At 41.3% G+C, this 26,911-nt stretch overlaps 1 protein-coding gene across 1 annotated transcript in view; it reads left to right on the forward strand.

The window, feature by feature from the left end:
• Positions 1 to 1,851: 1,851 nt before the first annotated feature.
• Positions 1,852 to 26,911, forward strand: part of TFEC (transcription factor EC) — a 234,662-nt gene continuing 209,602 nt past the window's right edge. Inside the window, exon 1 of the mRNA XM_075599986.1 lies at positions 1,852 to 2,052. Within this exon, the coding sequence (XP_075456101.1) occupies positions 2,026 to 2,052 (27 nt within the window). The 5' untranslated portion in view covers positions 1,852 to 2,025. The remainder of the gene's footprint in view (positions 2,053 to 26,911) is intronic.

Below are 26,911 nucleotides of genomic sequence, written 5' to 3' on the forward strand. Positions count from 1 at the left end.
GGAGAGAGGGGTCATCAATATGGCAGTTGAAGTCCCAAAGGAGAAGAACAGAGGAGTCAGAGGAGAGAAAGAAAGAGAGCCAGGATTGAAAGTGAGATTGACAGAAGGGGGGTGAATAGTGGTGGGTGGGCGATAGATGACCACCACATGGACTGGCAGAGGATTGAAAATCTGGACAGTGTGAGCCTTAAAGGAGGGAAAAGCAAGAGAGGGAGGAATTGGAAGGGTTCAGTAACGGCAGAGAGAGGAGAACAGGAGCCCCACGCCTCCACCCCTGCCATCAGGGCGCGGAGTGTGGGAGAAAGAAAGGCCACTATAAGAGAGGTCAGCTTCCAAAGCAGAGTCAGACTGAGTGAGCCAAGTCTCGGTTATAGCAAATAGGATAAAAGAGTGAGAGAAAAAGAAGTTATGCACAGAGAGGAACTTGTTAGAAAGGGAGCAAGCATGCCAAAGGGCAGAGGAGAAAGGGAGATAGGAGGGAGAGTGAGAGGGGATGGGTATGAGGTTAGAGGGGTTGACACCAGAGGGAGTTGAAATTGCATGTGGGAGGCAAGGACGAGAGCATGTAGAAGTAAGACAGGGACCAGGATTGGGAGATATATCCCAAGAAGCAAGGAGGAGAAGCTTGGAAAGAAAGTGAATGTGTGAGGATGATTTGTAGGGATGTGTTTTGGTGCAGGGGTTGTGTAGTGACAGAGGGCACATGTAAGAAAGGAGCTCATGTGACCTGAGGTGGTGAAGGAAGGAGATATGGAGCTATATGAGCAGAGTTGGAGACATAATGAGGCTGGTAGAAAGAAGTGCGTATTTTAAGAAGTGAGGTCACAGCACACATGAATAGTAACGGTGGCATGGCAGCAATACTTTAGTGCTAAGATGTGCGGTCTGGGATAGATAATGTCCTCCTTTCCAGCGTAGTAAAAAATCGAGATTCAGGACCAGTAGGTGTTGTGTTGTCCACTCCCTTTTAACCTCTACACTGCATGGCACTTACAATTGACATCTTTAAACATGGGCTGCTACACAGCAAAAAGCTGTGGAAAAGGAGGTAGAGGCACTGACTAAATTTAGCAGTGCAGCTTCTTAAGTACAAAGGAAGTAGGTACCAGCTCTGAGTCCCTGATTCGACACACACAGGCCTAGTTGCACCATCTCCCCTGTCAATCAAGAAGCTAATGTGAGTGTGGAAAACCTATGATGACTCCTGGCAGCCTATTCTTACCAGGGCTTACCGCCAGGAGGGGGCAGACTGGTAGCCAAGGAAACCAGTCCCGGCTAAATATGCATACTTTAATCCTACAACTACTGTATATATGTTGCTCCTCTAAAAGAACAGTAGAAATGTCAGAAAGGGATGAAACAGGATGATTTGTGTATTTGTAAGTGAGAGGCCAATGGCCAGTGAACATCGTTGTGAAGGAATATCATGATTGGTAAATATTACCCAAACAGTTCTGTAATCTCTTTGTGTAAAATGTTTCCACTAGGACATTTACAGAAAAGCTTTAAAATGAACCTTGGAAACTGTACAAATATGCCAAGAATTGTATTAATTGGCCTAATGCAAGGTGGCTGGGCACAGTTGGGGAAAGTGTCAGTATAGGGAGAATCCCCACCAAGTAAGACTGTCTACGCAATTAGCTATCTGAACTCTAACCCTTCTAGAATAATTAATGAATAACAGAGGGGATCAAGACAAAGACATAAAGTGATTTGGTGGGTGCTAGCAAGTAATACATCAAAGAATGTTGGTAATTGGCCCTGTGGCTTTCATTCTTTGCCCTATTTCTTTCAATTCATTGACTCAAAATAATAAGTTCAGGTTCATTATCAACAGGTTTAAGCTGAAAGAGTGCAACACTTCAACAAAGCTATGATTGTAAATGGACTGGTGGCTAAGGAGAGAGTTTGAGACCAAAGCAAATTCCCTTAAAAGTGAAAGTATTAACCTAACCATAAGGTTCATATAGCAGAACAGGTTATCTGTAAAAGTTGTTTAAGTTGTAACAGGAACTCCTTTTTACAATGCTGGAATACAGTTGGTATGGACAGGTATGTAAAATGTTAAGCTTTTTATTAACTAGAAAAAGATTTTACGAAGCATCTGTTTTCTGCTTTAGGTAACCATTTGTTATTAACATAATGTTAATGTAATAGTTTTTAGAAGGGCCTGAAAGCCATTGTTATGCAATACAGTATGCTTCTGTTTACTTTGCATTGAGTATCTTAAATGGGAAACTGTCAATTTTGTTAACTTCTTCACTGATGGAGAAAAGTTTACAGGCCTCTCATCAACAGCGTCAGCGCTAATATATCTATATTAGAGAGAAAAAAATGAGTTGGTAAATTAAGTTGTTTACATGCTATATTTTATGTAGTTTATGTAATCAGCCATATGTAGTAATATCATGGTAATGGTGTGATTGAAAATCCCTCTAGACAAAAACATCTCCTGTAAATAGATTGTGCTACATTCACAAATAATACTGTACGATGTATAAAAGCTGATCCTACGTAAAACATAAGATACTGTAGAAACGATCACTTTTACATTACTGTCTAGTTTTGTCTGAGCAAAAAGCAATATTGTCCCTTACGGTTTCTGAAAACTGGCAATAATTTAAGTTGAATGACTGTTGTTCTTAAAGCTATATTTATAATTCAGCTTTCTACAGTATGTGCCATTGTGTGATAAAAGCACAAGAACACTGTGCAATACATAGGGTACAAATTGGAAAATTAATATTGTGTCATAATTACAGATGTTTTGACACGATTCTCTGTGGTTTTGTGAAATGCAGTGCACTGTATAAAAAAATAAAAACAATTTTTTCTGTACAAACAGATTAGTTAGAGAAATATATATTTTGTTTACCATTGATGTTGTAGACAAGATAAAAAGATAAGTATGAAAATTGATCAAGATTAAATTTGTTCAACACATTTTCATTGACTAAAATTATATTTTACATTTGACATTGTTCATGCAATGTACATGGGCAAAATTAGTTCTTTGCCATAGCAACTTACAGTACAATATAGTTTTCAGCACAGGGAGATAAAGGGACTATAGAGGGTCTCACAGAATGTTGGCTTGTTTCTTATTATATGTGTATTTTACCTGCGAATGAATTGGTAGCAGTCACACACACAGAATTGATTAATTATTATTTAAAATACAATAAAGTTGTCTGCTGCTACATCTGATATCTGCCCACCATAGTAGTACATTAAATGCATGTTCTGTGACTTTACACAAAACAAAAAATATATTTTTTATTTAAATTATGGCTCAAGACACAGATGTAGAGCCTGTTATTCTTACTTGTAATTTTTATGGCATTTTTAACACATGAGTTAACCACAGCTCTGTTTGAGTGGAGATGCAATACATGTTGTTGTAGATCTCCTGTTAGCAGTAACACGCATTACCATTTGTGAGTTTAGAATAAGGGGCGTTACTTCTGTAGCTTGATGTTCCTCCCATCTAAAAAGCAGATCATGTCATCACTGTTGTTCCTTCACTAGTTCTCAGTAATTTCCACAAATGTCTAATTACTAAGCATTGTTTATCTGTTTATCCAAGAATAGTTATTCTTCATTTTGAACTTAAGAAATGTATTGGAATAATATGATATATTTTTAAAAAAATCAAAGTTATCTTTTACTTTTAGTTTCAAGTAAAGGAAATCAAACGGAAGATAAAGTAACACTGATGAATGGTTTGAATCCAGTTTTATAAATTCATTAGTAAAAGACAGTTGGGCTCCTCCATGTGATCAGCACTGCTTAAACATTAGCCCCTTTAATTCAGTATAATGGTGATTTGTTTAATTTCAAACAGATTCATGTTTTATAGTCATTTTTTTAATGGAAATTAGGTTAACAGCTTATTAATTTAAATGTTCCCAAGTATTCCCATCTAAATTATTGCTGCGTAGAGTAATTTCCCATTTCTGAGCATAAAATTAACCATTGGACATCTGTAAAAGAAAACTGTACAATTACTACAGTATGTTTGAATGCTTACAAAATAAACACTAGGCCTGCCTGTAAAAGTAATTCTGGAGTGTACACCACCAATATTTGAAAAATGTTGACATACGTTTCTAGCCTTTAATCATATTTATATAATCTGTACAACAGACACCACATGAACAGAAAGAAAACAGATTAAAAAGCATTGTGTTTTTTAAAATGTAATTAATGTGTCAACATTTTATTATTCTACTGTTGTTTGATGGGTCTCGAGACTAAGCTTGTCATTTATTTGGAAATTGCAGCACATTAATACAATTAAAATAAAATATAATAGAAAAAAATTAATCTAGTAAAATACTACACAATATAGCTTAAAGAGTTCAAATGTAACCTTTAAAAAATAATAATTATATATATATATATATATATATAATTGTACTGTACATTATTTGCCTTATGCCAAGTTTGGGCTTTTATGCATACATCAGTATTACAGTAGGTGATACCCTTTTTCTTTGGACTGCAATTGATAATAACAAACAAGCTTTCAAGGGTTCTCCTCTCTCCCTAAGGTCAGCAATACTGATTTACAAAAATTACATGCGCTTAAAGCTGCAGTTCAGGCAATATCCTGCATGTGTGTTTTTTTTAATAAATCAGTTCTGTAGTAAGAAAAAATACATTTAGCATTTTCTGTTTTTAAAAAAACAACTTTGAAAGACCAATTTTCTTGTATTCTATTTTAACAAGCATGCTTGTTCCTATAGCAACGATTTACATTCCCCATATTTAAAGATGTCGCCAAACTTTGCCGATCAATAGACGGAGAACGAATTGACCGGCAGCTATCCAGTTCTTTAGGTAATTAGAGATTGCCCACATGAAACTATTGAAAAAAAAAAAAAAAAGACTGATCTGGAGCTTTAACACAGGGACAGTGAGACCATACATCTACTTGCCCATGACATAGTTGTGCCATGTAAAACAGCTGTGCCAGGAGATCACAGCATATTATTACTACAAGATAGAGTGATGTTACAGTATGTTTGTCCCTCTTATGTCCTGTGGCATAATTTGTATGGTGAGACCTCCTGTATATTTATGTAGTACTCTATCAATTTACTGATTTGACAATAATGAATGCATTGTAAACATAAAAGCTTAACATGTTACTGGCAAAATGATCAATATACTGTGTTGAGAAGATACTGTAATTGTGACATTTTTAACATGGCTCTTTTCTAAGATGAAAAAAGAACAGTGTTATACATATGTACTATACATTTATTTATAAAATGTTTTACCAGGAAGTAATACAGTACATTGAGAGTTACCTCTCATTTACTCTACTATACATGAATGAGATTAAAACTACAGAGTGGCTGCTAAAACATCAATCTGTGGTGCTTGGATGTTTTTTATTTGCTAGTTGTTAGCATTATTCAATCCAGGGAGAACTGAACCACATGACCTCCTGCATGCTGAGAAATACAATTTTTTACTTTTGTCAGTAAATGCTGGAAACAAAAATATGGCTGTGGTGTCATCCAATAGAACGCTGTGACATCATATCCCGATGATGTTGCTGCTTCCTGTTGGGTGCAAAAGCAAGGCTGACCCTGGCGGTCTCCCAAACAACTGTTCTTGTCCAGGAGTTTTAAAAGTTTTCGTTCTCTGCAGCTGGAGGGTCTCGGATTGGTGTTGGCAGTTTCTTGGTTAAAGCAGCAATATTACTTTCCAACTTCTTTTCCCGCCTTTTTTTTATTTGTATATATAAAGCAGGTGACAATGTACAGTATAATTCAACATTCTTAACTAAGCTGGCAATCGTTTAGTGCTTCTGTTTTAAATCTGTCAAAATCCTGATTGTGTGCCTAACATAATGGCTGCTACTGTATGTATCGTAGCAGCTACAATTTATCCTTATATTACTAAGGTAACATTATCTAATGTTACAGTTGACAGCTCAAAATGCTGGGAATATTTGCAACAAATAATCCCAAACAGGAAAGTGTTGCAAGGATCTTGCACTGCTGGTGAAGTGGGTTAAAACCAGCTATAGAAATCAAAGGATGCTTTTAAACTGATTAAGAAAAACAAAAACAACCATCATTATTATCAATATTATCTAATACTACAGAAGTGATTTATTAAAAAAAACACATTAGATTTCACATGCTTTGCTGCTTTAAGTTCTAGGAAGGTCCTTCTAGATCAGGGGTGGGGAACCTTTTTTCTGCCAAGGGCCATTTGGATATTTATAACATCGTTCGCGGGCCATACAGACACAGACAGGCAGGCACACAGCAGGAACACAGCAGGCATGTAGGCACACAGAACCCCGCCCCCCTACCTCTGGTAGTTGCTGCTGCTACTGGGGGGATCGTGTAGGGCGGATGCTGGGGTAAGTGCGGGGGGAACTGCTGGAGAAGCATGGGGGAAGTGCGGGGACTGCTGCGGGGACTGCTGCGGGGGGAGTGCGGGGGAAGTTTTGTGGCTGCTGGGGGATTGCTGGGGTTAGTACAGTGGCTGCTGGGGATCGTGTAGGGCGCGTCACCCATTTTTAAAAAAATTAGCGCGACCCCGGTTATAGCAGTTGCTTTAGCAGGGCCAGACCAAATGATTTTGAGGGCTTTATATGGCCCTCGGGCCTGACGATCCCCACCCCTGTTCTAGATTGAATACAGTTAAGAAAAAAATGTTTTGGTCGGTGTTATTGATATTTTAAAGGTTTTTTACATTGGCTTTAACTAATTGAAGCATATACTGTACAGTACACTTGTATATTGGGGTTCCATAAAAAGACCCCATATTAACCATACTACAAATCATGATTTGTTTTGAGTACAATATGTATATATATTCGGTTTGTTACTGCATGTTTAATTATTTACACTGTAAGAATAGATACAGGTGTATATATACATACATTACGCCATCCTACTGGCATGGTTATACTGTAGGTTGGCTAGAACTTTAATGCTAAACACAATTTTTCGATGCACTGAACATTTGATCCAGAAAAGGTATTTTTCTTAAAGTTTTGGTTAAAGTTAGAATCTGCTATTTATGCCAAATTCAGAGATACCTAACTGTACAAACATCAGGTCAGTGGGCCAGTAGTAGGGCATCTCTACAATTGTCTCATTGTAGGAAGGCAAACACATCACAAGGATAATGGTATGACAATGGCTATGCTGATGACACGCTAATTTACCTTTTAACCCCTGGCCTTACAACTGCTGTACAGGCCAAAATTTCTGTATGTCTCTACGCTACATCATCCTGTATGGCCCAACTCAAATTTAAACCAGCAATACTACATTCCCCCTTTTTTTTCCCATTCTTTTTTTCATATGTTTACATGTGATGCATGCGGCAATGCATAATTCCACATTCTTACCTAAAATGGCAATCGTTTGGTGTTCTTGTTATCAATCAGTAAAAAATCTTGATTGTGTACCTAACATAATGGCCACCTTTCAGTTTAAATCAATCCTTCAGTCAGTAACTCAGCAGCTGCAATGTATCCTTATATTATTAAGGCAACATTATCTACTGTATTGTTACAGTTTACAGCTCCAACTGCTAAGATCATTGGCAACAAATGATCACAAACACAATAATGTTGCAAAAATCTTGCACTGCTTGGGATGTGGTCTAAACCTGCTATAGAAATCAAAGGATATTTTAAAACTCATTAAAAATGATATTAAGAGTTGAATAATTAAAAAAAATCACTCATCTAATACTATAGAACATTTAAAAAAAACATATAAGATTTTACATATTTTCTTCTTTAACATGTCAAAAACGGGAGCTCCTTAGTCTTCCTCACAAGCCTGGCCCTACTGCCCCCTTGTCCATTTACCTTTTGTATCTAAAGCCCTCTCCCATCTAAAATATTTTTCAGTTACTGTCTCACACCTCTGTAATGCCCTTTACCTCAATAGCTGACTAGCACCCTCTCTCCACCTTTAAGGCCCATCTTAAAACACACCTCTAAAATTAAGCATTTGAGTAGCTCTGTTGGCTGATACTATACAGCTCATACTGTACGCATTTACCATGACCCTTTGAAGACACACTTACCATAACACCCTCCTACTGTCTCTGTAAGTTCTCCCCACTTGACACTTAAATTGTAAGCTCTTCGGGGCAGGTACTCCCTTTCCTAATGTTTACTTTTATGTATGAAACGCTTATTGCTATTATGTCTCCTATGTGTTTTATTGCTGTAAAGCACTATGTAGATGGATTTCGCTATATAAAGACATACTGTACATATATACTGTGCATGATTTCTACGTCTGGATATAACAGTAAGGCCCATATGATACATAAAAAAAAATATTTCCTTGCACCAAATCATTTTTGTTCTTTATAAAACATATTGGTGGATAATATACTTTATTGTTCAAAATGAAAACTTAACCAGTGAATATATATTTTTAATATCCTTCAAATTATTTTAGCTAATCACTCAAATTCTGTAATCTTCAGATGTTTTACTTCTGTGTTGTTTCTACTTGGAGTTACTTTAAAGCTGAGTGGATCACTTTTCTCTCTATGATTTAATCAATATACCAAGTGCTGGCACTCTGTGTGTAACGGTAAACATTCACTCTAAGAGATAATAATCTAAGACAAGCAAATTTCAGTAAACGTCTGATGGAGCGGCCGTAGGCGAGGTCAGTTAAGAGTTCACAAGCTTTATTTCAGATTAAACCATAATGTTTGAGTGCTTTTATTTCTCCACAAAACAACACATTGGGGGACACTGCCCCTTTAGGGCGAAACACAAATCATAAAATAAAATCCTATTCCCTTTTGGGAAAGTAACTAAACACTCCAGCCCTTTCTAGCTGGGTCGCCAGCTAAGCTGGTTGCCAAGACAAAACATGCACTATTATATGCAAACAATATAAACAGACTTCAGGCACAGCAGTATATTCTTTAGTCCTTATCTGGTGTGTTGTAGGGCAGGGGAGCGCAAACCTTTGTTGCTGTGCTGTGCATAGGATCATGTGCAGAATCAAGGTATGTTGAGTTGCAGAGGCCTCACGCTATCCCCCGGCATTTAATTTAAATACCTTGGGGAAGAGCACAGGGCCTCTGCAACTGTTGCACTTCCCCCCCAAACAATAAATAAATCTTGTGTGCGCCCCCCCAGTTTGTACACCCCTGTTGTAGGGGAACTCTTCTTAGGGTCTTCATGTGGCTCCTTCAGCAAGTTAGGAAGTCTGTTGCCCTATATTTGTGCAGGCTTTTCTGCTCTTTGAGGCTTTGGGTTTCCCACTGTTCCCAGGCAAATCCCTCTGGTAAACAAGCCTGAATCGCTGCAGGCGGGAGCTCCGTTTATCTGTGTCCTCTAACAGAGACTCCAACAGGGATTCAGACAAGCTTTCTGGTACTACCAAAAATCTTAATAACTATAGATGCTTGGGGAATATGTGCACAAGGCAAACAAGACATGCAAAAGCACAATATTACTGACAATCTTCACCGGAATACATAAAACCCAGCTAACATCTGGAAGGTTATCAAGAATATATCCCAGACTTCTAGCCATCAACAACTGAGTAATATATATAATTATTCCTACTGTATAACATTTTCTTCTCTTTGATTATCTGCTAGACACAAAAGGGTTTTATTTGCAGTATAGCAACTTTTAGTTTGTCAGCTTGGTCTTGCACTTAACTTAATTCCCGCACCTTGCTGGGTAATCCTGTAGGCATTCTCCCCTCTTTATATGTATCCATGCCTGCTTTGGCTACTAATCTGCCCTCCCTGATATGCAAGCCCTGGCAACAGTGCAGGCAGTCTCAGGTACAATTCTGGGTTTTCCCCACCGCAGCAGCTCCCTTGAGTGACAGGGGAGGAGGTGGGCTAAGGCCTGTGTTCTGCCCAATAAGGGGCTCAGACCTTGGACCTTCCTCCTCGTAATTAAGGGGCTGCATCACTAAATTTTGTCAGTTGTCTCTCCCCTTGAGAGAGACTGTTATCACACAGAGGTGTAAAGGGCTCTGGCACCTGCTGTCCCCTCCCCTTGGGGAGAGGGGGTGATTACCTTACCTCTGGCTCTTATAGGGAGACAGGGAAGAGATTGGACTGCCCTTGGTGCCCTAGGCCAGGGGTGGAAGTTCAGGGACCATCCAGAGGAAAGAAAGGCCACAAAGCAGTTCGGCGGTGTTGCAATGAAAGACCGTTCCAGTTAAAATATACTCCTGCCTGGTGTGCAATTCATCAGGGGTAGTAGACTGTGGTTTTCCTGCAGGGATTGCATTCATATTCCTGGAGCCTGCAAGCAGGGCCACCAACAGGGGGTGTGTGCCAGTGTTGGCGTCCTGGGACCTGTGAGTCAGGGAGCCCAGCCGCCCAGGCCCCCTGCGCGGCCATGCCTGTTTTTTATATTTAAAAAAAAAGTCAGGGAATTTTTTTTTGCCGGCGAACCCCGTGCACATGCACAGAGCCGAGGTCTCGATGCGCATACGCAAGGAAGCAGGGTGTCTGGCCTGCTGCCTGTGGGCCTGTTCACCCCCAACGTGGGACAGAAGGGAAGTGCTGTTGTGAGCCTGTGTACGCCAATTCAGCTTCCCCCGCGCACGCCAACCCAACTTCCCCCGCACATGTCAATTCAGCTTCCCTCACGCCCACCTCCTGCTCCGGGCAGCAGCCACGAAATTTGCAGCCAGTCTAGCCTTCCCCAGCTGCCTACCTCCTGCCACGCGCCCCCGGGCCTACCTCCCGCACCCCCGAGCCTACCTTGCATCTGGCGGGCAAGGAAGCAGGAAGCAGCACCCACCCGGTCAAGGTCAATCACCCACCCAGTCACTCACTCACCCACACACCCAGTCACACACTCACCCACACACCCAGTCACCCAAGTGTCAAACCCACCCAGTCACCCACTCAGTCACCCACCCAGTCACTCAGTCACCCACCCAGTCACTCACTCAAGTCACTCACCCACCCACTCAGTCAACCACCGACCCACCCACTAAGTCACCCACCCAGTCACTCACTCATGTCACTCACCCACCCAGTAACTCACTCACCTACCCAGTCACTCACACACCCACCCAGTCACTCACTCACCCACCCAGTCACTCACTCAAGTCACCCACCCACCCAGCCACTCACTCACCCACCCACCCAGCCATTCACCAACTCACTCACCCACCCAGTCACTCAATCAACAACCCACCCAGTCACTCAGTCACCCACCCACACTTTCAGTCAGTCAGTAACCCACCCACACAGTCACCCACCCAGTCACCCACCCAGGCAGTCAGTCACCCACCCAACAGGCAGTCAGTCAAAGCAGTCAGTCAAACCCACCCACCCAGGCATTCAGTCAAGGGCAGTCAGTCACCCATCGATCCAGGCAGTCAGTCAGTCACCCAAGCAGTCAGTGACTCACCCAACCACACACCCAGGCAGGCAGTCAGTCACCCACCCAGGCAGTCGGTCACCTAAGGCAGTCACCCACCCACTCAGGCAGTCAGTCACCCATCCACCCAGGCAGTCAGTCAGTCACACACCCTGGCAGTCAGTCAAGCAGTCAGTCACCCACCCACCCAGGCAGTCACCCACCCAGACAGTACACATCCAGACAGTTAGTCACTCACCCACCCACACACCCACCCAGGCAGTCAGTCACCCACCTAGGCAGTCAGACAAGTAAGTCACCACCCAGTAAGTCATCCACCCACCCAGTCAAGGCAGTCAGTCACCCACCCATGTAGTCAGTCACCCACCCAGGCAATCAGTCAGTCACCCACCCACCCAGGCAGTTAACTCCCAGGCAGTCACCCACCCACCCAGGCAGTCACCCTCCCAGGAAGTCACTCACCCACCCAGGCATTCGGTCAAGGCAGTCAGTCAAGGGCAGTAAGTCACCCACCCAGGCAGTAAGTCACCCACCCAGGCAGTCAGTCAAGGGCAGTTAGTCACCCAGGCAGTCAGTCACCCACCCACGCAGTCGGTCACTCACCCACCCACCCAGGCAGTCGGTCAAACACCCACCCAGGCAGTCAGTCAGTCACCCACCCAGGCAGTCAGTTACTCACCCACTCAGGCAGTCAGTCACTCACCCACCAGTCAGTCAGTCACGCACCCAAGCAGTCAGGCACGTACCCAGGCAGTCAGTCACGCACCCAGGCATTCAGACAGTCCCGCACCCAGGCAGTCAGTCCCGCACCCAGGCAGTCAGTCACTCACCCACCCAGGCAGTCAGTCACTCACCCACCAAGGCAGTCAGTAAGTCACGCACCAGTCAGTCAGTCACGCACCCAAGCAGTCAGTCAGTCACGCACCCAGGCAGTCAGTCAGTGACGCACCCAGGCATTCAGTCAGTCATGCACCCAGGCATTCAGTCAGTCATGCACCCAGGCATTCAGTCAGTCCCGCACCCAGGCACTCAGTCAGTCCCGCACCCAGGCAGTTAGTTCTGCACCCAGGCAGTCAGTCAGTCCTGCACCCAGGCAGTCAGTCAGTCCTGCACGCAGGCAGTCAGTTAGTCCCGCACCCAGGCAGTCAGTCACGCACCCAGGCAGTAAGTCACACACCCAGGCAGTCAGTCACACACCCAGGCAGTCAGTCATACACCCAGGCAGTCAGTCACCCACCTAGACAGTCAGACAAGTAAGTCACCCACCCAGTAATTCACCCACCCAGTCAGTCACTCAGTCACCCAAGGCAGGCAAGCAGGCAGCAGTCACCACCCACGCATTCAAGGCAGCCAGTCACCCACCCACCCAGGCAGTCAGTCAGTCACCCACCCACCCACCCAGGCAGTCAGTCAGTCACCCACCTACCCAGGCAGTCAGTAACCCACCCACACAGGCATTGCAGCCAGTCACCCACCGAGGCAGTCAAAGCAGCCAGTCGCCCACCCACCCAGGCAGTCAGTCAACCCACCCAGGCAGTCAGTCACACACCCAGGCAGTCAGTCACGCACCCAGGCAGTCAGTCACCCACCTAGACAGTCAGACAAGTAATTCTCCCACCCAGTAATTTACCCACCCAGTCAGTCACTCAGTCACCCAAGGCAGGCAGTCAGTCACCACCCATGCATTCAAGGCAGCCAGTCACCCACCCACCCAGGCAGTCAGTCACCCACCCACCCAGGCAGTCAGTCAAAACCCAGGCAGTCAGTCACCCACCCACACAGGCAGTCAGTCACCCACCCACACAGGCAATCAGTCACCCACCCCCACAGTCAAAGCAGCCAGTCACCCACCCAGGCAGTCAAAGCAGCCAGTCACCCACCCAGGCAGTCAGTCAGTCAGTCACCCACATACCCAGGCAGTCAGTCAAGGCAGTCAGTTACCCACCCACCCAAGCACAGTTACCCACCCAGGCAGTCACCTATCTTTTGTTGAAAATATAAAAATAAACAGGTTGCATTGTAATGTTTTTTTCCATATTACAATAAGAAGAAAACAGTTAAGTAAAAAAATATTTGTTTGTGGTAGGTGCGCTATGGGTTTGGGGAATGTGGGGAGGGGGGGGCCTGCTCCTTTAATTTGTCCTGGGCCCCATGATTTCTGTTGGCGGCCCTGCCTGTAAGAGATGGAGGTGCTGGCACCAGAGTTAGAATGTACCAGCTAGTACCCCAGAAGCCTGTCCTGATGTCCCCACAACCAACGGCGGACACCTCAGTATTCTGTAAACCAGCAGGTACCAGCACTACACAAGGCAGATCTCCCAGAGGGTGGGGTAAACACCGCTACATATAGAATTGCATCCAAATGGGATTGCAATCAATAATATACATTTATCGTTTGTATACCTTCCCTTTTTTTTGTTTTTTTTAATTCATAAATTTAATCATAGGAATCTTCGTTCATGAACACTATACAAAAGCATACTTTAACCTTTTTGGTTATTATCAATATATTTCAAGAACGATCAGTACAAATTAAAAACACAACATTCTCTGAAATCTATTTTAACTAACAATACTTACTTTACTTTAAATACAGTTTGAAAGAACAGTCATACATTTTCACCATATTAGAGATTTCATAACCATTACAAAAAGCTCTATTCAGAGAGTCCACATAGCTTAGAGGATGTGCACAGTACGAAATTCTTGCCAATTCAAGTAGAAGATTGATTCAGAAGAATATAAAATGTAGTTGCCTTTGACATGTGTAACAACTTCCTACTTTAGGTCTATTGATTTTATTACCATGGATAAATTTAATTTCATACATCCCTTGCAACCTCTTTGATCCAAGCTTGTAGTGAGTAACATCATTGTATATAGATAAGTGATACTGTACATAGGTTGGGGGTAATATGCTAATCCAAAATGACTTGGCATAAAATTAGAAGATCTTGCAGATTGGTAATGGGAAAATATAAATCGACTGTTAAATCCATATGTATAGTTAGTGGCAGCAGTTTTCACTGACATTTCCTGGGCAATGATGTTAATTTAATGTACTGTAAGGCTGCGGTCCCAGTCAACACTGTAGCACGAGCGCCCGGCGGGGGGGGTGCGGCGCGTGCACAGCGCTTGACCGCGATCTGCGGTCTGGGAGTAGACTGCAATATTTGCGAAAGGTGGGGGCGTGGCTGTGGGTTTCCAGGGGCATGGCAAAGGACCTCACGCGACTGGTTCACCCTCATTGGCTGAATCGCCGGCAGGGACGTGATCACGCCTCCGTCGCAGTCTGTGAACTCAATTTCCCTGTCTTTAGGAAAATTTTGTAGTATGAAGGTGCGCGTGAAGGTGCGTACTGGGCCCAGCCCCATTGAGGGCCGGTGCATGTACGCACAATGCACGCCTCGGCGTGAGCTGTAGAAAGCACTGGGGCGCAGCCTAAGTGACCGAAGATATTGTTCACTAATAAAGTGCACCTTAAAATCCATTCAAGTGAATGGCCCACACAATGTTGTATCTCTGTTGCTTCTGTCTTCGTCTCAGGACAAAATTGATGACCATGACTGGCAGAATGAAAGAAATATGAATAAAGATCGGGGCGATTTTTGGTATTCCTACATGAGTAGCTGAGTTTTCTCAACAATCCTTAATCATTTGATTGAGAAAATGATGTAAATCTAATTTATTTCCTTTTAACAAAAGTATATTGATTGGCATAGGCTCTCTTGGGCACAGGGGGTACCAGAGGATATGTGGAAACAAGAAGAAAAGAACATATAGTGTAAAACATTCAGGGAAAGCACAATTTATTTGTACTATTATAGAGTTTACACTCACACTGCATCTGCCTTGAGTTTCAAGGATAAACCGCTGTTACTGTGGAAAGGTGTGTTGTCTCAGGCATGTCCTCTATTTCATCGGGATCTGCATCATAAATGGGAATAAACAAGAGAAAAAGGCACATTGCGCAGCCTGTTTGTTCTTCAATATAATATGGATGTGAATAAAGATGGATACTCACATCAAGAGTCTTTAATCAAAGCATGTGATTATAGATGTGTTCCCCTATGGGTAGCTCTTCTGGGAGAGTGTCTCCCTGATTGTAGTGCCCTCATTTGGAGCAATGAAGAATGCTGGGTGAATCAGGTTGTAGCTACTAAAAAGGGTTCTTTAATTAAAGAAACAAAAAAATGAATAATTAAAAAAGGATAACACTTGGTTACACAAACTAGGAATCTCAAGTGGGATTCCTCACTGTTGGTAACAATCACACTAGAAGTCTATGGGAGGGGGAAAGTGAGGAATACGATCCTGATTGAGTTATTTGCTCTCTGACATTCAGCGTCTCTCTACTGCTGTTTAAGGAGCCGATCTCAGCCACATGCCCCCGATCCCACTCCTGCCCTTCTGTGCATACTTGTATGTGATTAGCCCTATGCGTTTAGTGACTTAGCATGGGTCACTTCATCAGGGTGCTTGTCCACCAAAACCCAGAGTGAGGGTTATATAGCCAAATCATTAATTATGGCTGCTAGTTGTCAGATGGGCTTAAAATTGCATTGATTGTATCAGTTAGGAGTTTCTGGTTTGCAGTTATACAATCATGGTAATAATAACTTACAAACTATCAAAAGAAAAATAATATTAAAAAGAGTGAATGGAGTCTTAGAGATAATAAACATTGCACAATGCCCAGCATGGGCGCTAACAAAGACATGATAAACAAAATTGTATAGATGCCACTTAATGGGTGCCCCAAATCTTCATTAAATAAATGTATCTCTGGGGTGTAATATTGGGTAAAGGATATTATAAAAGAGCAGCAAAGTGTGTGTGGAAAGATAGCCAAGGCTTTACAACTATGTTATACATTTAGACCTTAAAACAACAGATAGGCTAGCAGAACAAAAATTGGGCTTGAATAGGTATTAACCCACAGCAGTTGGTCTGTTCTAAATAAATCTAAATACTAAGCCACACAGCATGACACCCTAAATGCGCAATCGAAACGTTAACAGTAAATGGTGAAACATTATGACCTAATACTCCAATGAGGGTACTACATGAGCTTATAAAGTAATGAAGTTCAATCGGTAAAAGGAGTGATAATCCTAAAATGGGGAGGGAATACCACTTATGGCACAAATAATGAGAGTGAACTACAATCCACAAAGCATATGTGTTATGAACATAATAGTACAAAATGTGATTTACATTGGGGGACTCGTAGCTGCCTGTAAAAACATCCATAAATGGCTAACTATAAATTGTTATATGGAAAGAATCAAACATACAGTATGGCAAATCATGGTATTAGCACATCCGCTGAGAGGGACCAACTCAATTATAAGGCACAATGCCACACAATCCAATATAAATGTATAAAAACATGTCAGTATCGAAAAGTAAATAAAACGTACTACACCTAATAAATGATCTAGATTGTCAGAATGGGACTAAAAGGGACACAGTCTAAAAGGTCCCAACAAACGAGGATACCAATAAAACATTTAGTGAAAACCCATGATAACATACATGGCAGTATATACCAAATGTCTAAATGTGGAGAAAAATAAATTAAAAATTAAAAAGAGCGTTGGTACTTAAATCACTACAAGAAATAGGACTAAACAATTAAGTAAAAATGATAAAATAGGTAATAAAATTACAAGATCAAATATTTTCAGTTGCCCACTGTAAGAGATGTGTGCAGAGGTTCATATAATGGAGACTGATTAGGGTGAAATTATACCTTGGCTTTATTGAGCCTGTTCCTTTATCCATGCAAGGTATATGAATTAAATGCTGCACACCTTAAAAAATGGTTAGAATGATACAATTACCGGGGCTCCCGTGCTTGAATGAAAGCCTGTTTCCAGTCCTAGATCAGTAGTAGAAGGAACAATGCACAACGGATTTCTGCAAATCTAAACTCATTTATTGAGCCAACATGCAAAACATACAAAAACAACAAAATAACAAACCACTATCCATTTTTAAGGGCTAATTTACTTTCCCAGACCCCATCTGCAGGACTGGATGGACATTCCCATTACCAGCCTATCGCCCCAAAGTCTCAGGAAGTACCTTAAGCAGGAGGCCCTCCATGTCAGTGTCTGGCAGGTTCCTGGGTCTTCTGTGTCCAGGAAATATAGGTTTCTGGGGGTTAGGATGTCTTGATCTCTGCATACTTTTGTGCTCAAGACAGTGTCTGTGTGCAGGCTTCTCTGCTTTCCTGTGTCAGCCCAAATGTGAGCTAAGGAATCACTCTCCTGTGTCTCACTTTAGGCTGAGCTCTCATTAGTCCAGGTGGAGACTAGTTAATTGAGTGGCTGCAATCAACTATCTCTCTGTTGGATTCTCAGAGCTCTGGGGCTGCTTTATTTAAACAGGGATAAGTCCCTGTTATACCCACAAAGCAGGCTGCAGTAAATCAAACTCAATGTTAAGGCCTTTAGGGGTGAGGGTCTGTAAGGTATAATTTAAGGCACTCTATGCTTCTGCAGAAAAAGCTGCTGGGGTCCTGGTTATGGGCTAATTTAAAATGAATCCTTTTTTGATATTGCAAACATGCTCAGCAAACCTTTCTTTTTTTTTAGCAGCGTACAGGTTCTACGGACATATTGTAGATGACATGGATACTCTAGAAGATAAACTGCATAGTTGCTTTTGCAATTGATAAAGGATTGTATTTGGAATTCTTTACCTGTAATTTAAGATTTAAATTTGCGTCCATTAGTGCTGTGCTGGCAAACTATGCATTTAGAATAGGTAAAATAACCTTTAAGGCCCTTAAGCCAATTTGTCATGGTGTTTTTTTTTATTCCTGTTGCTAAATGGACAAGTTGGCGCCAGTGCCTGTTTAAAAGCAGAGGCCTTCTTAAAAATGATCTAGGAGTATGTAGGTAAAATGTGATTTAGAAGCTCGTCCTTCTTTAAAATGCCCAAATGTTGTTAGATAATCTTCTTGAATTTGGGGCCATTTTGTTGCCATAGCTGTTAATATATAGTATTGATACTTGGGACAAATTAACTTTTTTTATTATTATTTTGTGTCATTTAATTAACTGGCTTCTGTCAACATTAATAACTTTTGTCAATGCTCCATCTAGATTTTCTCTTTTACAGTTTCTTTCTAAAAAAAATCATTTCATTTCCTCTGCCTGCCCTAGGAATATATGTTGCTGAGCAATTTATTTTTAATCTAAGGAACTGTCTTTACGGGAAATGTTTAATCCACCTTGGATCATGATGATTGGATGCCAGCAGGCTATTGATGGCATACTCATTTTTGTAGTAGGTTTTGGTTTGAATGTAATTATCTTTAATGAATAAAACAAAATCAAAAAATTCAATTTGTTAACTATTACTATTGTTATTTAAATATGCTTTAAAGTCTTCCAATTCTTGTTTATTCCCCCTCCAGATTAACAAAATAATATCAATGTATCTCTGCCAGAGCACCAGGTTCGCACTAAATGAATTGGTGGACCATATATGGGCTCACTCTTATATGCCCATGAAGATATTCACATAACTAGGTGTGAACCTCGTGCCCATGGCTGTACCGCATATCTGAAGGTAAAAACTGTTATCAAAACAAAATAGTTATGAGTTAATATAAATCTATTACCTTCTAGAATAAAATGATTTACATTTTCAGGAGTATTTGGATCACCAACCAGGATTTAGCTTCTAAGAGATTTCCAGTTTGTGTAACCAACTTTTATCCTTTTCAAATTATTCCCCTTTAGTTGTTTCTATAATTAAAGTACTCATTTTTAGTATCTACAATCTGATTCACCCAGTCTTCTTCATTGCTCCAAGTTAGGGCACTCCAATCAAGGAGAAACTCACAGAAGAGCTACCCATAGAGGAATACATCTATAATCACATGCTTTGATTAAAGACTCAATTTGACTATCCATATTTATTCACATTCATCTTAATTTGAAGAATAAACAGGTTGTGCTGTGTCTTTTTCTCTTTTTTATTCTGATCTAAGATGCAGATCCCGATGAAATAGAGGACCTGGCTGAGACAACACACCTTTCCACAGTAACAGTGGTTGATGTATAAAGCTCAAGACGGATACAGTGTGAGTGTAAACTCTACAAGAGTACAAGTAAACTGTGCTTTACTTGAAGATTTTACACTATACATGTATGTTCTTTTCTTCTTCCTGTTTCCACATATGCTCTGGAACATCCTGAACCCAGAGAGTATATGCCAAATAATGTTCTGAATTGGTTTCTGAGAAAATTCAGGTTCTTTAGGATGCAGGACATTTTGTTGTTTCTATTAAAAGGATTTTTTTTGGCCATTTTATTAATTGTATTGTATTTTACACTTTATTAATATTTATTACTATTTGTGTTGCACACAAAGAGTATTGGGTAGCATTAGCGATTAGCGGTTATTGTATGCCCCCTTTTCCATATTTGTAACACAAGTATATTTTGGAAAGGAAGACGAGATTTTTTTACTATGGTATTATATAATGTAGTACATGACATGAAAATAACATTTGGTATTTATAGAGGATAATGGGATTAGGGAGTCATAAGGATTTCATGTAGGTCCCTGTTGCAGAGTCAAATGCAACAATACGTGGATTTCTGAATTGACTTGTTTATTTAGCCTACAAAAGATGACATACAGTACACAAATAAAACAGCTTCTTTTCAGCAAAAAAACAAATACAGATCAGACCTGAGCAGGGCTTTTCCTTTTTCCCAACGAGGAAAAATCCAGAGTCTTAATATAGTAAACAAGAATTATAGGAAAGACATACCTTTACAGCAAGCAGTTTTCCTCCCAAGTTCTAGTGTGTGTCACTGGCTCATGTGTGACCAGCCAGGGTTTTTAAAGCCCCTTAACAAGGCAGTTGAGACCCGACCAATTAACAAGACCTTTTCCCAGCTGATATTTAACCCGGGCACCTAAACATAGGTCTGCCAGGCATAGGCTTGGTGTCTTATTTTCACCCTGTTACAGTCCGCTTCTTACTAATCATCATCTTCAGTCCTCCCAAGGTCCTGTGGTTGCAAGCCTCTCTTCTCTATGTTGCTCGAACACATTTTATGATTTAATCCCCACATCCAACTTTTTATCATCCTATTGGTCTTTTGATATTCCTTGAAATTCAGTTGAGTATCTTTGTACAACAATGGTGATTTCTTCTTGCGATAGGTCTTGCCCACTGCTGTTTTAATTTCTTCACCCATGTGATGATGTTACTGACATGTCTTTACTGCTGAACCCATTATTTTTTTTCCTCCTCTCTCTTCGGGTAATACATATGATGCTCCATACTTCTTTGGAAGTCTGAAGCTTCTGAATGGTCTTCTCATTTAGGGTCCAAGTTTCACATCCATAAGTGAGCAAAGGCAAATTACACTGGTCAAACACTTTCCGTTTTAGGCACAGCTGAAGGTTCCCTAACAAGATTGTTTTTTTTTAAAATGAACTCATTCTCCTATTGACTTTATTCAAAAGGTTCCCATCCATTGATACTTGTTGTCCAAGGGACATAGGGCCTATTCGAGTAGCTTCAATATTGTAATTGCAACATCGAACGTGTTGGTATGTTTATAGCTCGCAGTATTACATTTGTGAAAAACGGTATTCACTATTAAAAATTGCATTTTATGTACTGTTTGTTAAAAAAAATTACATACTGCACTAGTTTGTAATTGCATAACAAGTGAAATGACCTAAGGTACGATTTTCCTTCACTAGTCTGGAAGAGCTGTGCAGAGAGAGCTGAGAAGCTGCATCTCCCTGCACAGCACATACAGGTGATCATGCTGTTTTTATTGACATTTTTAGTACAAAGGATTGGAGCAGGGGGTCTTCGGAGCTGAAATGCATTAATTTCAGGTTTAGGGACCCCCTGCTTCCCGAGGTACAGGCCTCTGTATTGGGTGCCAATATCTCCTGCAAGTTTAAATCTCCAGCATCATGTGACCTGGACATTTAAACTTGCAGGAGATACTGAAATTCCATACTGGGGCCTGAACCATGGGAAGCAGGGTGTCATAGGCCTAGAAAGTCATGTGGTTCAGCTCCGAAGACCCTCTGCTTCAATCCGATGTAATAATAATAAAAGCAGGGCTTCGTTATCTTAGTGGCTAACCGCTAAAGTTATGAAGAGGTTAAACACAAGAACCCAGCTTGTTTGTGGTAGAAGGGGTGGGTGATGGTTGTAGTTGCCCCAGGGTGGTTAGTTTGGCCACCCTGGAGGGATGCTGGAGAGGTCATAACCGCGGTCATAACCACTAAGGTAATTAAGGGATTAACCCCTCTCACTACCCACCTGGGAGGCCTAACCACACTTCATAGGGCAACTACCACCTTGACGCACCACCTCTAGCCCCATCACCACACACACAAAAATGGGCAATAGCCCTATCAGCCAAATATCGCTAATAGTGCTTTTGCCATTTGTGTTGTGTAAAAAAACCCACAATTAAATAAAATACAAATTACAATAAAAACAAATACTGGTAAATAAACCCATTGATTGTCACAGTGGTTACTTATGCCCTCAAAGGTGGCCCAGATAACCACATTGGCAATCAATAGGCACCCTATAGTGCGTAAATGTGTATCGTACCCTTGCCGGGATGAAGGCTCATTCTCTTCATCCAACTGTGTCACCAATCAACTAACTTTCCACCCACCTTGGGGCAATTACAACCTTCACCAAACCCCTCTACCACCAACAAACTGGGTACTGGTAGTTAACCCCTTTATCACCTTAGTGGTTAGCCATTAAGATAATGAAGCTCTGTTGTAATTTTTTTTTATTACATAGGATTGAAGCAGGTGGCATCCAGACCTGAAATGAATGTGGTTTAGCTAAGGAGACCGTCTGCTTCAATCATATATCGTAAAAATAAATGATACTCATCTGATGCAAATTGGAAATTCTTTCTCGCCACCCTTTAGTTGGTGTAAAAAAAACAAAGCGAGTATTATTGTATTACGAAGCTACTTGAATAGCAGTTATTGACAACAAATGCGAATTTCAGCCTTTTTTGACATACAACTTGGTTTGTCAGAGCAAGAGTGATAACGCATAAAAAAGCAGTTTACAGGTGATTTTGACATGCGATAACGGCTTACTAAATATCAACACATGCAATTGCTTGTAAAGTGCACTTTACAAGTGTTAAGTCACTTTTCGAAGCTACTAGAATAAGCCCATGTTCTTGAACTTCTTCCAGTTCTATTCAATTTATTTTGATCTTTGTAGAGTTGACAGTTGTTGAACATCAATTTGGTATTAATGAGACTCATATGGGGTCCACCTTCTTTCTTGCTTCTTCGAGTTCTATGGTTAGTACCTGGAGTTCTTCTGGAATTGTGGAAAAAATACCAGTTTTATCTGCAAATCGTAAGTGATTAAAGTATTCACCATTGATTTTTATTCCTTTTTCTTCCCAATTCAATGTCTTGAACAATTCTTCAAGTGTTGCTGTGAAAAGTTTTGGTGACATTGTGCCTCCAAGTAGTATTCCTTTGCTGATTCTTATCTTGCTTGTAAGTTCATGTAATCTAATTGTGTATGTAGCATTGTTGTAAATGATCCCCATAATATCAAAGTACACTTCTTAATGCAATTAAAACTGCTGAGATGTAGACAGAACCAAATGCATTCTACAGTATCTAATTGACGAAACCTAAGGCTATGATTATACCAGATGCCACTGAGCGGCAGCGCGATCTGGTGATGTCACCCTGTGCTGCCGCTGAGCGGCATCTTGATTATGTCGGGAAGGCAGGAGAGAAGAGTAGCACAGGAGGCTTGTCAGAGGTGTGGCTGAACCTCTCATGTTACTCAGCTGTCGCCAGCCAGAAACAAATTCCAAAGTCTTTTCAGGAGTCAGTCGCCCTGCATCTCCAGGCAGCGTGCACGCTGCTGCAGCTATAGTTACTTGCATTGCTTTTTTGTGTTTTTGTTTTTTGGCCATATGCGATTTTAGGTATAATCACGACCAAACTGAGTGGCAGATCATATTCATTACTTTGGTACAGTACATCCCGTCAACTTGGATTTGGTCCATTATGATAGTGAAATGTCATTGGTTTTGTAGACTGGACAAAGTCCAGGGTCTGATGTATATGAATAGACAGTATCTTTGTTAAAAAAAAAAAGGGGGTTGGAAGTAGGCTGATTGGTCTGTACATCTTGAGGTGTGATAGTGAAAAATGTAAAAGAATGCCAAAAAAGAAACTAGAAACCGCTGGTCAGGTTGCTATGGAAACAGGACACTTGCTAGCCCCCTTGTGGCAAGACGGAGTAAAAATAGAAGTGCATTATAATAGAACCCTGACAGAAGCAATAATGTAAAGAAATGCTAGGATAACTCAAAATGTGCAGGCATAGGAGTAAGAACAAAAAAACAAATACTAAGACAGAATACTAAGACAGAACGAACGAGCAAAAGTCACAGAGTAAAATTAATCTACTTGCATCAAAAGAAGACATACATGCCTGTACTGTATGTAAAAAAATAAACAGTAGCAATCACAGAGGGGCAGAAGCATACTAAGAGCACAAGAACATAAGGCTAGGTCCCAGAATAACTTAAAAATAAAAATGAACCCACTCAGGAAAACAATTCTGCAATTCTGCAATGGTCCGAAGGTAAAAAGGGGATTGGAAGCATAAATAAGATTGTGAACTCCCCCCCCCCCCCCAAACTCTCCCATCTCTACACTAATGTCCTGATTATCTATTGGCAGGAGAGGACATTCAAGCCATTTTCTGCCGATAATCCCCATTGAAGCTGATTCAGACTAATCCAAAATTTCCACATAAACCTCAATATAATTTGTCTTTTCTTGAGTCCTCATTGTAATCACCTACTCAAGGGAATGTAACTCCCCAATTTTACCCTGTATGATCATTGCAGTGATTTTTATTACCTCTTCAATTAATCCACGTGTCTGCCAAATTAAATAGGCAAGCATAATCTCAAAAAATGTTTAAGGCTGTCTAGCAACATTGTGGAAGAAAGAGAGTTGCTGTCCAATTTGTCTGGCACACACAGGATTTGGGTAGGTGTGTCTGTCTGGTGGCATGTGGCTGCCAAAACTTGTAGGTGTTGCAAACCGAAGCATCCACAACAAAAACATGGACCCCACTGAGGTGGGACCTGTCTTGACTGCGCACGCCAGCATGTTTACAAGACTAGAAAATTACCTAGAGTAGAATGACCGATGGATGGACCTGTTACAGCAGAATCTTTTGGCTTCCACTACATCCGACCCCACCAGTCCTCCATCTACTCCGCTGGTTAATGCTATGTTTTCTGAACCCCGACTCCCGACTCTTAACCGCTATGCGGGAGAACCCCATGGATGCCGAGGGTTTTTGAACCAATGTTTTACTGTATACAATTTGAAATCATGCCTTTTTGTTTTCCATCCCAAAGATCCAAAGTGATAGCAATAAAGTTGCCCCGTTACAGCTTAAATAAATCTTTATTAAATCTTTATTAAAAATAAGTTAATTGCAATAAATGGAGAAGAAAAGGAACCCAACTGATAACACTCCTACTCCCAAAACTGAATGATTAATGTAATTAAAAGTAATCTTTAATGGTAATAATAGGTAAAATAATGATGATTAAAATAAACAGACTACGGACACAGACTGATGTTCCTATGTTGAGTGCAATAAGCATTCTGGAACAAATAATAATAAACGGATAATTGAGCTTAATTGAATCAATTATCCAATGTAAGGGACCTGATATACAGATCTCCCTTAAGGGTATAACTATGTGATATAGTAGAGGAGGGGGTACGGTGTGTAAGCACTATCTTAATATAACTCTGAACTAAATGATTGTCCAGAAATTGAAATGTAGGTAATTACTGTAGGTGCTAAATTGCGTCTTAACAGATGAACACTTGTGAAGCAAGCAGCAATCTACGGAGTCTTTGACTTCCCAGCCTCTAGTGTAATACAAATACTGTAATCTCACCTACACTATTAGTGAGCACCTTAAGCCTCTAAAGTGTATATCCAGTAAATACTGGTACAGTGCGGTAGTTTGTTGCTTGCTTCTTAAGTCCCTGCCTGTTGAGACATAAATTATATATACAGTATATATATATATATATACCATATCAGTAGCCAGATCTAGCCTAACTGGTTCTGAGGGTTTAAGTTTACTCACAGTGTTCACAGTGGGGCTATATATATATACTATCTCTGTACCAGACTGGGTCACAGACTTTTTAGATTGCTGCTTGCATCAGAAGTGTTCATCTGTTAAGACGCAATTTAGCACCTAATTAACTACATTTCAATTTCTGGACAATCATCTGGTTCAGAGTTATATTAAGATAGTGCTTACACACCGCACCCCCTCCTCCACTATATCACCTAGTTATACCCTTAAGGGAGATCTGTATATCAGGCCCCTTATATTGGATAATTGATTCAATAAAGCTCAATTATCCGTTTTATTATTATTTATTCCAGAATGCTTACTGCACTTGACATAGGAACATGAGTCTGAGTCCGTAGTCTGTTTATTTTAATCACCATTATTTTAGCTATTATTATCATTAAATATTACTTTTAATTACATTAATTAATCATTCAGTTCTGAGAGTAGAAGTGCTATCAGTTGGGTTCCTTTTCTTCTCCACTTAATGCAAAGATCCAAAGTGGCATACATCATCTCTTTACTCACAGACGACGCTCTGGCCTGGGCTTTCCCTATCTGGGAACAGAGGTCGGATCTTACACAGCACATTGGACGATTTGCCAGAAAATTCCAAAGAGTTTTTGACACACCTGGCCGCAAGGTAACCACTGCTTCCTCTCTATTTCATATTTCCCAGGAAAATCGCCCGGTCGACAGATACGCCTTAGAGTTTCATACCGTTGCTGCAGAGACAGGATGGAATAACGAGGCATTGTCATCAGCTTTCTGGCAGGGTCTTTCAGAGTCACTAAAGGATGAACTCGCCGCTCAAGAGTGTCCAACGGATCTAGAAGAACTTATCGCTGTCTGCATCAGCGATAGACCAACGCCTGATAGAGAGGAGATCCGAACGTTCTTGCCACCGACAACTGCCCTCTAGGTCACCTGCCTTCCACTTCACTACGCAGAACCTTCTTCCTCTGATGCTCCGGTACCCATGCAACTGGGTGGTAATATGTTGTCCATGTCCGAGAAGCAACGTCGACGTACTAACGGACTCTGTCTCTACTGCGGCAATCCCAGACACCAAGTGCTCCTTTGTCACCACAAGTTGGGAAAAGACAACTCCCAATGAGGTCCAGGGGAATCTCATTGGGAACATTCTGTAACGCTTGCGCTCACCACAAACAAGACAGGACTCCGGTACTGAGGTGGGAAAGTACAAGACTGCGCACCCACAGCAGCGGGAGCATGCCTGGAGGGTGGATAGTCAGCATAGCCGGGTCTGGGTTGGAGAGAGTGGGTTAGTGTGAGTACTTGCTGGAGACCAGGGGCAGAGCCAGTGGGATGGTTCGTGTCT

This window comes from Ascaphus truei, chromosome 5, assembly GCF_040206685.1.
Source record: "Ascaphus truei isolate aAscTru1 chromosome 5, aAscTru1.hap1, whole genome shotgun sequence".
Classification (NCBI taxonomy): Eukaryota; Metazoa; Chordata; class Amphibia; order Anura; family Ascaphidae; genus Ascaphus; species Ascaphus truei.